Source organism: Alexandromys fortis, unplaced genomic scaffold (genome assembly GCF_014885135.2).
Source record: "Alexandromys fortis isolate MF-2015 unplaced genomic scaffold, M_Fortis_MF-2015_v1.1 scaffold_87, whole genome shotgun sequence".
Lineage (NCBI taxonomy): Eukaryota > Metazoa > Chordata > Mammalia > Rodentia > Cricetidae > Alexandromys > Alexandromys fortis.
In genome coordinates, this window is record NW_026067971.1 from 2,538,160 (window position 1) to 2,552,181 (window position 14,022).

General features: G+C 43.3%; 1 protein-coding gene across 8 annotated transcripts in view; it reads right to left on the bottom strand.

Annotated features, from left to right (window-relative positions):
* Wdfy3 (WD repeat and FYVE domain containing 3) overlaps window positions 1–14,022 on the bottom strand; it is a 225,497-nt gene that overhangs the window by 65,726 nt on the left and 145,749 nt on the right. For all 8 annotated transcript variants that reach the window (XM_050155577.1, XM_050155582.1, XM_050155580.1 and 5 more), the window contains 7 exons: window positions 12,964–13,124; window positions 10,919–11,030; window positions 7,667–7,857; window positions 6,297–6,449; window positions 4,785–4,858; window positions 4,541–4,702; window positions 2,429–2,523 (listed from right to left, as the gene is read on the bottom strand). In XM_050155577.1, coding sequence (XP_050011534.1) covers window positions 2,429–2,523; window positions 4,541–4,702; window positions 4,785–4,858; window positions 6,297–6,449; window positions 7,667–7,857; window positions 10,919–11,030; window positions 12,964–13,124 — 948 coding nt within the window. The remainder of the gene's footprint in view (window positions 1–2,428; window positions 2,524–4,540; window positions 4,703–4,784; window positions 4,859–6,296; window positions 6,450–7,666; window positions 7,858–10,918; window positions 11,031–12,963; window positions 13,125–14,022) is intronic.

Below are 14,022 nucleotides of genomic sequence, written 5' to 3' on the forward strand. Positions count from 1 at the left end.
CACTACACAAAGCAAAGTGAGAATTTATATAGTTCAGAATAGAGACACAAAGCATGAAAGAAACTATAGAAAAGCCGAGCAAGACAGGTTCAGAGTCCCTCAGTGGGGTGGACCAGAAGCCTAGGGTTTGGGCACCATTAGTCACCGCCACGCTTCCATTTCTGCTAGCACTGAGGCCCAGCCAGAACTCTATTGTGATTTTAGCTTCTATTTGTTTGGATCATGGACTACTCTAGAACTTTAGACTGTCTTTTAAAATATGGATTTGTCTGGGTGTGGTCACACGTGCCTTTAAACTAACATTCTAGAGGTGGGCAGATCTCTGTGAGTTCAAGGCCAGTCTCATCTTCATAGTGAGTTCGAGTTCCAGGCCAGTCAGGTCTACATAGTGAAATAAAAAGTAAATTTAGCTGAGCACAGTAGTGCATGGCTTTAATCCCAGCAATCAAGAGGCAGAGGCACCTTGGTTTATATACCAGGTTAGGTCACCCAAAGACAGAAAGTGAGAGATCCTGACTCCCACTTCCCCTCCATATACACAAAGAAAATTTATTACTTTATTCATTATGATGCTTCAAGTTCACACGGGGACTTAGGACACCCTCTTTCAAGTGCCCAGCACCAGGGGGCCTTGGAACACTCAGTTCTAAATAGGATCTCCATCTCCCTCCATCGGGAGTCAGGGAACTCTGGGGAAGAGGAGGTGGGAAGACTGGAAGAGCCAGAGGGGATGGAGGGCATCACGAAAACAAGACTGCCACACTATGAACTCGGAGATTGTGGCAGCATGCCCAGGACTGGCAGAGGTCTCAGCCAGATGGCCTTCTAGCACTGAGGGTAGCAGATACCACCGCCTATCCTTAAACCAGAAGTTGTCTCCAACTAATTTTCACCACCATCTCACTGGGGAAACAAGCCACACCTAAGGGCAGACCCGAGCTCCACAGTAGATGGGCAACACAAAACTCAATGTAACAGCATTTTCGAAGATTTTTTGTCTCACAATGCTTTGTCTGGGAATTTGTTGTTTTCTTCTTACAGGTCTTTTGCTTATATATTGTGGTTTCTGATTTTGTTCATGGGTTTCCTGTGCATGTGAATGTGTGTCTCAGTATCCGTATGCTTCTTTCCCTTTGGCCCTTTTTTTTATTCTGTTTGTTTTTTTCTTTTTGTCCATTCTGGTTTGATTTTATTTTTTCTTCTTATTTTATTTTTAGAGGACTGTATTCTAATGAGACAGAAAGACAGGGTGTAGATTTGGATGTGTGTGGGAGTATAGAGGATTGGGTTGTGGGGGAGTGAAGAGAATTGGGTGTATGTGTGGGAGTGTAGAGGACTGGGTGTGTGGGAATGTAGAGGATTGCGTGTGTGTGTGTGTGTGTGTGTGTGTGTGTGGAGGATTGTGTGTGTGTGTGTGTGTGTAGAGGATTGTGTGTGTGGGAATGTAGAGGATTGGGTGTGTGTATGTAGAGGATTGTGTGTGGGGGGGAGTATAGAGGATTGTGTGTATATGTGCGTGTGTGTGTGTGTGTAGAGGATCTGGGGAGAGTTGGGATTAGGAAAACAATAAGCGGAATATACTGTATAAAAAAATCTATTCAATAAAAACAAAAAACCTCAAGTTGGTTTGGGCTACCTTGATTCAAATATAGTCACGATCTTAGATCTTTCAATTATGTTGCGTGAGTGGCAGATTCTTTTCCCTAAAGCAGAGGTGGCAGTAACCACAGCACAGGGTTGTTGTGTAGTTAGATAGAACACACAATAAGTATTCGACCAATACTGTCTATCCACTTCATCGTAATTCTGCTATTTTTTTCTAAGATCAAGGTAGTTTCAAATGAACTGGCAGGAGCGAATTAAGCAGGAGCCGTATGCTCTAGTCCAAGTCTGTCATTAGTAGACCGGTTTTAGCATTCCAGTCTCTTAATCTTTGTCCTCTGCAAGTTGAGGTTACACTACTTTTGCTATACTTCTTCTGTGTATGTCTGTAAGCTATAAGATTCCATGGGAGAGATTTTCTGATTATATAACAGGGCAATAACATCAATAATGATGAACAAGGAAAGTTCTCTCTCAGTATCAGCAGGTAAAAAGATTTCTTTCAATGACTACTGAAGACTACAGTAAAAAAAAAAACTACAGACAAATAATACTAGTAATATGGACATAATTTTAGAAATGAAGTAATTTCAGTTATACCAGAAGAGAACTGCCATGACTCTAAAATTAGGAAAGATTTTATATGTTGTGACCACACTACATTTCTGTATATTACATAGATTTAACATATGATAGGCATACCCATAAAAGACAAAAAAAGTAACATAAAGAGGAATGTCACATAATATTTTCACATACAATTCAGTCTCATTTGTATCATATGAGGGCAGAGTGATTAGCTGCCCATTTTCTTTGGTTAACTCACCCACATCAGGCTTCTCTTCATTATTAATTTCCATAACCACGAATTTCTCACAAACTGCAAAGGTTGGCAAAGTAGAGGAGATGAACTGGCCAAACCTTTAAATAAAGCAGAAAGCAAAAAAGGGCTGATTTTTTTTCCCCTAGATTACGAGATACAAAGAAATGAGAAAATACACACATTTCTGCTTCGACTTCTATGGCTCTTTAGGGGACGGTATTCAGTTTGCTTTCTCGTAGACCACACCTAGTGCCATCAACACAGAGATGTCTCTAGGTTTTCTGAAGTCTACTGAGCCCCGTGACTTAAACAAGCTGGAGAGCATGGCTGGTCAGGTTAGATGCTCTGGCTGATCTGTATGAGTCCACTGAGCCAGGGATGGAGAATTTGGGTTCAGAATGCAGGCTAGGTTATACATATATGATATGTGTGTATATATAAGTATATTTATGTGCACACACACACACACACACACACAGACACTGACTGACTTTTAACAATGTGACCAGAGACAAGCAGTTAGAGTTCTCTGGGCCCTTGTTCATTTACAAAGGAAGTGGAAAAGTTAAAAACTTAAAATGTTGATGAGGTTTGATGATAATTTCATCTAAGTGATCATATGGCAGAATAAATTCTAAATAAATAATAGTAATTAAGATAATTGAAATTTTCCAAAACAGTGTCAGAGCCTCAGCTTTGAATATCAAAGTTAAAAGCATCAAACAATTTTCTGCAGACTCCATAAATAAAAGGAAAGGCTTTGAATTTCTGAATTTCCCTCATGTTAAAAAAAAAAAGCTATTACCTCCAGCATACGCGTGCAAGTGTGTGTGTGTGTGTGTGAGACTGTGGGGTAGGCATGTGTGTAGGGGTGAGTGCCTGTGCATCTGTGCAGGACAGAGAATGAACTGGCTTTCCTACCTTGTCGTTCTCTACTTTGTTCTCTTGAGACAGGGTCTCTTCCTGAGCCTGGTGCTTGTATGTGACAGCCGGGCGAGCAGCCCGCCCAGTGACCCTTCTGTCTCTGCTCCCATCTGTATGGGCACAGGCGGATCTGGCTTGCCAGTGACCCTTCTGTCTCTGCTCCCATCTGTATGGGCACAGGCGGATCTGGCTTGCCAGTGACCCTTCTGTCTCTGCTCCCATCTGTATGGGTACAGGCGGATCTGGCTTGCCAGTGACCCTTCTGTCTCTGCTCCCATCTGTATGGGTACAGGCGGATCTGGCTTGCCAGTGACCCTTCTGTCTCTGCTCCCATCTGTATGGGCACAGGCGGATCTGGCTTGCCAGTGACCCTTCTGTCTCTGCTCCCATCTGTATGGGCACAGGCGGATCTGGCTTGCCAGTGACCCTTCTGTCTCTGCTCCCATCTGTATGGGCACAGGCGGATCTGGCTTGCCAGTGACCCTTCTGTCTCTGCTCCCATCTGTATGGGCACAGGCGGATCTGGCTTGCCAGTGACCCTTCTGTCTCTGCTCCCATCTGTATGGGTACAGGCGGATCTGGCTTGCCAGTGACCCTTCTGTCTCTGCTCCCATCTGTATGGGTACAGGCGGATCTGGCTTGCCAGTGACCCTTCTGTCTCTGCTCCCATCTGTATGGGTACAGGCGGATCTGGCTTGCCAGTGACCCTTCTGTCTCTGCTCCCATCTGTATGGGTACAGGCGGATCTGGCTTGCCATGTAGGTGCTACTCAGCTCACCACAGCTGCATAGCTAGTGATCTTACACCCGAGCCACCTCTTCAATTACTTTAAACAAATTAATACTCAAATCATATAAAATATTTATGTCCCAACAATAAAGCTTCATCTGTTTCTGAGTGACAGAGGGCAAGGCAAGGTGCAAAGCAGAAGTCTATGTGCATGTGTGTGACACACACCCGAGAATGAACAGGCCTTGAGGAGTGAGGGTGGGGGCTGACAATTCCTATAATGAAAACTCTCACATCTAGGTCAGCCGGTGTTTCTGGCTGATTTCCATACCCCTTCCCACACCTTACTTGCACGATGATGACATTACAATTGTTACATGAGCATAGGGACCCTAGGGACCAATTCCATCCAACTCATCTCTACCTCACTGGCGAGTTCAGTCTCTAGAGAGACAAACCCACCTGAGCAGGTCGTTGCTGCTGGGGAAGCCCTGCAGCAGGAAGCTCAGGACATTACTAATAGCAGCAATGGTCGGCTGGGAAAAGGACATGTCTCGGAGAGTCAGGAGCAGCTTGGGGATTAGCTGAAATTCCCTCATTAACTTGGCATTCTTGGAAGCCTCACTGTAAGAGAAAGACAGTTCACACATTGCAAGACCATCTCTTTCACAAGTGGACAGTCAACCACACGAGCATTAACTAATACCTGGACTCGGTCAGCAGTTCAATGAAGTGTTCAAATAAAGAAAGATGAAGTTCATACGGCGCGTGGAGCCAGACCTACAGCAAAGCATGAACAACAGAATATTTAAGCCTGAAAATGCCCCATTGTCAACAGAACAAAATCAAGCACATTAATGGAACATCTTTAGTCATATAATTAACTATACACAGCAGAAAATGGGGAGAAAACTCAATCACTATAAATAGACCCAAGAACACAGAAATGCAATTAGCATGCTTTTAAATCTATTATATATATTCTATATGTCATTCATAAAGATAAATATGATCAATGACATTTTTAAAGTTTAGAACCGTGAAAATGGCCAAGTAGAAGTGCATTCACGCAAAAGCATCTTTAAATAAAAAGAGAATAGAAAAAGCCTTCTTCAGATGGGAGAATTCATTGCCAGCAGACCTCGGTTATAATTCAGGTACAAGCGGAATACAGATTTACAAATAAGGAATGTGTTGTCAGGCTAACGAGAAGGCTCAGTCATTAGGAGCCCTCGCTGCTCTTGAGAGGATACAGCTTCAGTTCCCAGCACCCAAACTGGATGGTGCACAGCTACCTGTAACTGCAGCTAAAGGGGACCCGAAACCCTATTCTGGTCTCCTAGGGTACTGTACATGAGCACAGATATACTTACATAAAAAATAAAAATAAAATCTTTAAAGAGCTGTAAATATGATACATCTGGGCAATGAAAAGATTTTTTTAAATGCATTTAAAAAAAATAACTGATCATTTAAGGTGAAAATAATATGAACTATTTTGGATATTATAAATTAGAAAAATGTGCAAATACAGCAAAAGGATAGGAAAGAAATGGGCATAGTACAATATTCTTCAAAGATAAACCAATTATTTTAGATTATAAAATAACATCAAAGAAAATATATGCTGTTATGATTATTTTATTTGTGAAATGGCTGTTTATAAAAAGGGGAGGAATTATTTATAGACTATTGTGGCTTAGTAATAAAAGATGCTCTAGGAAGTCATGGAGTAGAAAGGTACTGTGAAACGGAGCCAGAATTTGGTATTCAACTAAATTTATGTTTGCATATTAAATGGTAATCATAAACTTGAAGTCGGAGGAATCATAAACTTGGAAACTGCTGTTTTAGGGAGCACATTCTTTCACTGTGGAGCTGCTAACCACCCAGACTCCACTTCTCGTGGAAAAGTTTCTTTCACAAGCGCGTAATGGAAACCTTTGGTTTCGCCTGCTGCAGTAGAAATGGGCAGCTGCAGGGTATGTATTAAGCATTTAGTGTCTGTAACATTTGTAGAACAGGAAGTATTTGGAGAAAAGGAAATATAATTACTTGATTTCTTATGTTTTACTAAATGATACTGATATAATCATAAAATTACACGATTTCAGACACATATAACTGAGATAAAACTGCTTAACTCTCTTGGAGAAGAAAAAAGAAAAAGCTGAATAGATCCATCAACTTTGTATTACGAGTTAGTGTGTATACTTACTTCAAAATCACAAAGCAGGTCCTGGAAAGCCGTGGAATTGGGAATAATGGATGTCTCATGGCCACTGTCAACGGTCCCCACCAGGGAAAACGTGAGATGCAGGATGTGGCTGTTGAGAAGGGAGCGTTTCTTTTTTAGCAGCATTGCCAACAACTGGAAGAAGAAGCACAACAGGCCTATTGCAGATAATCACGTGGATCGTGGCACATCTAACGGATCTAGTCAACGGGTTAACTCTTTGTTGGCTTCATGACCTAATGCTATTAGGGCAGGTGAGGTCCTGCTGGGTGAAAGGAGCCACTGGGGATGTACTCGGAGAAATAGTCCTCAGTCCCTTCCTGTCTCCTGCTGCATGAGATCAACAGCTCTCCTCAGGCACATGCTCCCCACTCTGATGTCCTATTTTACAACAGGCCAGCAGTCACAGAGCTAGCAGATCGTGGACCAAGGCTCCAACAGCACAAGCCGGAAGACAGCATTCCTGCCTTCATGCTTTTCACAGGTGTCCAGTGACAACAACAAAAATTCCACAGCAGAGACTCAGTTTTCCCTCAAATATTTAAACTGTTTCCCTTGCGTCCTTTTTCTGCCCCACAGACTACACAGCAGAGAACAACGCCAATCTTACCACCCCCTCTGCACCATCAGGAACCCCTGTGTGTGCCCGCTGTACAGTGGCTCTCCATACTTAGTGAGTATGAGAGCTAGAGATGAAGGGGAGTGAAATAGAAGGGAGCCACAAAGAAAATGGGGAAAGCTTTGAGGGGTCACCATCCCCCAGTCTCTCCAAGGAGCAGCTAACCTGATCCATTTCACTTCACTCCCTCTGGGTAGGGAAAGAACACCCAAGCAAGCAAACAGTGCTCTGAACATGGCTGGCTTTCTCTATCCATGGCGTTTGAACATACAGATTAGGTCAAACTGAGGTCAAAAACATCCCATTTAAAAGCTTTGTACATACATTTCCTCTGATTATCCCCTAACCACCGCACTATATAGTAACTGTAGGGAGAGAACTGTAGGGACAGAATTCACATAGTAGTATGAGCGATAAATATCTCAGCATTCAGCGCATGGACTAGTCACACCCAGATCACATGCAAAAGCAGCATGGATGGATGAGATGTGTATGAGACTTGCACAGAGACCTGGAACCATTCCGTAGGACAGCGAGGGTCCAGTGCCTCATACATAACAATGCAGTCTGCAGGACACGCGAGACTGAAAGACGCGGACCTGAGAAACCAAAGTTAAACAAAGCCACACAGATGCCTCCTCATTCGATACGTTTCCAGTTTAGAAAACAGGACTAATGAGAATGAGGTGATCTGGGTAAAGGGGAGTGACGGCAAAGCCTTACGGTTACCAACCTGATAGCCCTTGATTCTCTCCATCTCCTTACTGGCTAGCGGGTTACTCTTGACCACACAGACCAGGGCCTTGACTGCTGCATACAACCCTTCCACATCAGAGGCCATGGCCACCAGGCCCAGGATGGCAGCAGCTCCTCCAATGTACTGCAGCGTAGTGGCAACAGGCTTAGGGACAAACGTCCTTACTCCTGATTGAAAAGAGAGCAAATGATAATTAAATAGATTTCCCATGCAAACAAGAAGTCACACTGACGAGTTTGCTAACAGTCACATATTTCATAAAAAAAAAGAAAAGAAAAATCTGGGAGAAGGCAGTGTTAGTTTACGACTCCCAGAAAGGCGTGAGACGAGCATATAGAATGGGTTTAGAGCAGCTTCACCTATCCAGTACACGGTGCTGGGCAAGACACAGGCTAGAAACACAGAGGTCAGGAACGTGATCTGGGGTGAGAAAGAGCTTCCTAGTTTCTGCTGGGGATCCATGTGGGGAAATGAGTGCAGGGCAGGGATGCTGCGCAGGTGAGCACTACCTGCCTGCTCTTTAGGACTGAGTGATTAAGATGCCAAATCAGAGGCTGGAGAGATGGCTCAGTGGTTAAGAGTACAGCGTGTAGTCCTAGAGAGCCTGAGTTCAACTCTTAGCACTCATGTTAGGTGGCTCACAACCTCCCATAACACTAGCTTCAGGATCCAGCATGTTTGGCATCTGAGGGTGCCTGCCCATACGTGCACCTCAGCTTCTACATATACACATACTTAAAAATTAAAAAAAAATCTTTAAAAATAAAAGTAGCTGTGACGTGTAGCCCCTGTTACTAAGAAGGAAGAATGAAGATCACTTGAGCCCAGAGTTTTGAGATCAGTCATAATATAAAATATATGAGGAATCATTATTTTATACTTAGCTAAAATTGCATTTGTACATATAAGTGTATGTGCATGTACACACACATTTCAAGTGAAATTACATCATACAGGCTTCTAATACTCCTCCCACAAACTATTTAACAAATTTTCAATTAGTACCAGGCATGGGAAATCTTTCAAGTGGTTAGTCAGGGGAGTCTGTCCAAGAGAGTCCCAAAACAATAGAGCCTATTGCCAAAGCCCTGGATGTCTCCCTGTTGCCATAGCTCCTGGATGTCTCCCTGTTGCCATAGCTCCTGGATGTCTCTCTGTTGCCATAGCTCCTGGATGTCTCCCTGTTGCCATAGCTCCTGGATGTCTCCCTGTTGCCATAGCTCCTGGATGCCTCCCAAATGCCAAAGACATTACACATACTTTGAGGATTTGAGCTGGAACTGACCCCAAACCTCCTCCTTGAGGACTATTTTCCATAGTTCTAGAAGGTGCAATGCAAGGTGCTGAGGGAGGAAAGGATCAAGAGTCCTAGCCAGGTGTGGCACCTATGTCCATCACAATGACCAGGGGGCAAGCTATCCTTTAAGTGCTGCCCAGCCATGACACACAGCTGGTACGGTCATGGACCCGAGGATCTTCTAGGGCGACTTTCCTAACCTACTATAACCTGGCTACAGTCTCCACACTTACCTTTATGTACGCAGATGAGCACAGCTCTCACTCCCCATCAATCTCTATTTGCAGAAGCAAGAGATCAGGATAGAAAGTCACAACAGATCAAAATGCAGAACAGCTGATCATATGGTACCCAGCCCCAACTGCTCCATCTCTCAGGGAACAGAATGGAGCAGAGGCTGGGGAAAATGTAAGACCAGGAAGTCTGCTATGAAACTGTGACTCTTAGAAGTGACAGAGAAGCTGTGTTCATGAAATCTCAATATGTCTCTCTAAAGACCTGAACAGTTCCAGCAACGGTTGATATCCTAATGTCGATATCTCATTGGGACCCATAACGTGATGGAGAGTGACAGGCAGTTGACAACTGCTGAGAGAAAGAGACTCAATCTTCACTGGAGATGAGCTCTCTGATCGGGTTACCCCAAATCAAGTGGACAGCCTTAAACACAGGCATGCCAGCAACTGAGCAGACTCAGCAGGCTGTACTTATAAGCTGGTTCAGTTCTCTGAATGTCTAAAGACGATGGTTTGAAGAGAACAGGCTGTGAATCTGCGAAGCCAGGAGGCAGGGCCCTTAGACAGGAGGGATAGGAGGGAGGAGAGAAATGATGTGATTATAGTTTAACTAAATAAAAAAGGAAAAACCCAATATAAATATACCCACATGTTAATATGAATTTAATGTTTATAGGCTTTGCAGCATTTATAACATTTTAATCCATGAGAAACATGGATTTTGAGAAGTATCTTCTAAGGCTATCAGGGTAAATGTTATTCACAGGGAAGGAAACTGAAGTCTAAGCAGCTTAGATGCTTGGCCTGAGTCACTCAGTGGGAGGGCAGGAATTGGAACCTGGTCTGCCAATGCTTTGCTCATCACTTCCCACCACACCACACTGTGCTGGGGTTCTGCAAAGAATGGAAAGTCCTAAGTCCCAAAGCGGTGCTCCATCAAACAGAAGACCTTTAATAACACAATATTACCACAAAAGAAAAGCAGGGTCAGGCTATGGCCAGCATAGGGTGCTGAAAATTGCAAGGACGAATTAAACATAGGAGTTGGCCAAACAAAACTGCTTGTTACTCTAAAAAGGAACCCGCATCAGGGGAGCACAGCTTTAGTCAGTTCTCCTGAAGCCTGGGAGCCTGATTGGGGTGCCTTGATCCTGCCTAACCATAAACTCCAACTCCAAGACAGAGCGTGGAGCTCTAGCCGAGGCAACTCTGATGCCTGTGACAGGCGGACCGTGTCTACACCCAGAAGCTCCCCCAATTCACTCTTTCTGCTGCTGTCTGGAGGTACTGGGGAATAGAACAATGGCTTCGTGCCTGCTACAGACGGGCTCTACTATGGAGCTACAACCCCAGTTCTTTCAGATCATTTTTAAGGAACAGAAAGATGTATGAGCAAAACCAGCATAGAATGAAACCACAAAGTAACCAAAGCTTTGATTTTCACAACTGTTTCAACATGCCATTTGCAGTTTGTACAGAAGCTCAGGAGATTTCATGAGTGCTCATAATTTTTAAATATGATTAGAATTTGGGACAAATTCATAACACGGCAGGAACACGATCTGCCATGTTAAAGTGTAATGTCAAGTGCTTCAAAATATAAACTTAAAAATTCCTTGTCTCCCTTTATATGAATATGAAGGAAAGAAATGCACATTTGAAAGCAAAGAATTTGAAACAAGAAAGACAACTTACCCAAGTAACCAATGAGAGCGGCCCCAATTGTGCGTGCTGGGCCATTGAGATGGCCTGCGGCATTGTGAACCAGCTTCACCGGGGTGGCATTCTCATGGGAGGAAATGCCCAACTGGAGAACAGGAAAGGAAAAGAACACAGTCAGAGAAGAACGGTCTGGTACGGTGCTACCACTCCTATGATGGGTAAACCCTTTCTGTCTCCTACTTACAGAATATGTAAATATGAGTCTTCTTTACAATCTTTCCTTTAATTGGGCAAGGACTTCCAAAGTATGAGATTTCATAAAAGTAATTTTAAACACAGTCGACAGAGGTAAAGATGGCAGAGATATTTGAGAGACCTCCTGAACAGACCTCCCCATGGCTTGGAGGCTGTCCACCATTCAGTGCCTCGCAGACAAATACTGTTGATGATGCAGTTTTATCCAGACCCAATCAGCTTTATTTGTATAACATTTCCAAGATTACAGATGAAACATGACTACATAAGGAAAATACAAAACATACCGACTAGGCTCATCTGCCATACAGCCGGAAGTACAGAGAAAACCTTTTTTATTGTATTTGCTTAAATTTTAACAATATCAGTATTTTTTTTTAAAAGGAAGTCTATGTGGTGGTCCAAGCTTAAAATTTTAGTGTCTAGGAGGCTAAGGCAGGAGGAATCCAGGTCAAGACCGATGTGGGCTATGCAATGAGAACTTGCCTCAGAAAGCACAAACCAGTCAGCCTAATAACTTATCAAACAAACACTAGAAATTGTGTTCTTTAGGATCATAAAGTTCAACTTCTTAACATTCTGTGGCGTGGGGTCACACCCAGGGAAAGTGTGCGAAGAAAGTGTTCTACGGCTGAGCTACACTCAGGCTGAACTTGACACTGTCAACATAAGCGCTGATACTCAGCAAGATATTCTGAGTTTCCCAATTAAACTAAATATTTAAATATGTTTGGCCTAAATTAGGAGCAAAATGTACCAAATATAAATGGCACATGAAGGTGGCAATATGGAAAAACAAATATGCTAATTAAAGTCCCAGAATAAAACTAAGAAAATGAAGCAGAAAGGTATTTGCAAATCAAATTACTGAAAGGTAGTGGAAGATGTGAATTTATATTTCAAGAGAGTCAATGCTTCCATTCCAATCAGGGAACACATTTCTCAAAAAGTCTAGGTATTTCATATTTGATTTTTAGAGATCAAATGTTTAAGAAAGAAAGAAAGAAAACACACAGAGAACAATCACTTCAGATGCTCAGGACTGCATCAGAAAACTATACAATACAACAAAGGAAATAGTTTGGTTTGACTGAATTGTCAACTTGACACAACCTAGAACCACCTGAAAGGAAAGTCTCCAATGGAGAACTGTCTAATCAGATTGGCCTGTGGCCATGTCTGCGGGGAATTGTCTTACTAACTGATCGATGCAGTTGAGACTGGCCCACTGTGGGTGGCACCATCCCTAGGCAGGTCATCCGGAGCTGCATAAATAGCTAAGCATGAACCCGAGAGGGAGTCACATGCAGCGTTCCCCCACTTCTTGTTTGAGTTCCTGTCATGATTCAGTGAGGGACTGAAACCTAACACAAGAAATAACCCTTTTCTTGCCGTAAGCTGCTCTTGGCCAAAGTGTTGTGTCAGCGAGGGAATGACACCAGAAGAGGAAATGAGTAACAAAAGTTGCGGTTACATCCAGCAACCCTGCCCTGTGGGGAGGAAGACCATGGCAGTCTCTTGGATGCTTTACCAAATTACCACCCAGCTAAGAACAACATTAACTTGATGATCTTAGTTTTGAAGATGTGAGGACAAACCGGGTCCTGGCAGCCTAGGAGGGTACTGGCAGCATTGTATTGGTTGTGGAGAACCCATTGTCTTTCCGCCTACATTTGTTGGCCCATGTTCCCTTGTATTCATCTTTAAAGCAAGCAACATCACACTCTACTACATGGGGCTTCGCCTCTGAGGGACCCTGAGGGCCCATCTGGACCACCCTCCCAGTGAGAACCGCCATGGTAAACGAGGAGAGTTCCACTTACCTGTTTAGCAATAGCTTTGCTGTCTAACTTGTTATAGACTTTCCGAATTCTCGCCACTGTTAGGGAGGACACGGAGAGTGCATAGAGGCCAAATGACACCTTTTCCTCTGCAACTAGTGACACAGGCGAAGGAATGACACCTTCAGACTTTACATCTTTACCTTCAAAAGAAAGAGTGTGTCTTATCACAATGGCCAACAGTTTTCTACACACTCAGAGCAAAGTGTCTATTCTTACTGTCATTCTTGCCTGGGTGGCTTTAAATATTTTTTAAAGTGGAAATAAAAGACAGCCAGATTTCAAAGCCATTTTGCCTTTTTAGCTCTTGTCTATTTCTGTGACTACAGTATAGGAAAGGGGCTGCCAGTCATACAAGCCTACACCGTTTTACTCTTACCGAACCTGACCATCAGGCCTACTGCACAGGGGGCAAAGGGATGAAAACTCCATCTGACAAACCATCAAACACTCCATTCTGCATGGGAAGGCATTAGAAGGCCTGGGTGTCGGCAGCTCTGCTTACCAAGCGCTCTCACCCACATCCCCCACGTCCCTTGGAACAGGACTGTGTACCATGGTGGGGAAGAACACACATTTTGGAATCCTGCTTTACTACTGAAAATCTATGTTGTAAATCTATTTGTCTGTCTGTCTCTGCCTCATTTCCCACACTGATGAAATGGCAGTGAAAATGGTAGGAACTGAGATACTGCTTTGAGAGAAATAAATATGCAAGAGGCAGAGCAGAGAACAAGGCCCTAGGGGATATTAACCTACTGAGCACAGGGTTGGCTCTCATCAGACACAAGGCTGAGAAAACAAAGTAATCAATCATAATCAAGTTAGTTAATATTTAGAACTTATCTGTCATAACTAAGGTCTCTGAGACCATGAGTGAAATCAGAACAAGAACAAGGCAGATGTGACACATCTGGGTGCCACAAGTAAACTGTAGTCAAAAACGGATTTCAGAAGACGGATTATTAGGAGTGATAGCTTTAATCTTGAGAATTTTGTTTATTGGACCAGCTTGTTCTTTTTTAAAAACATTTTAATATT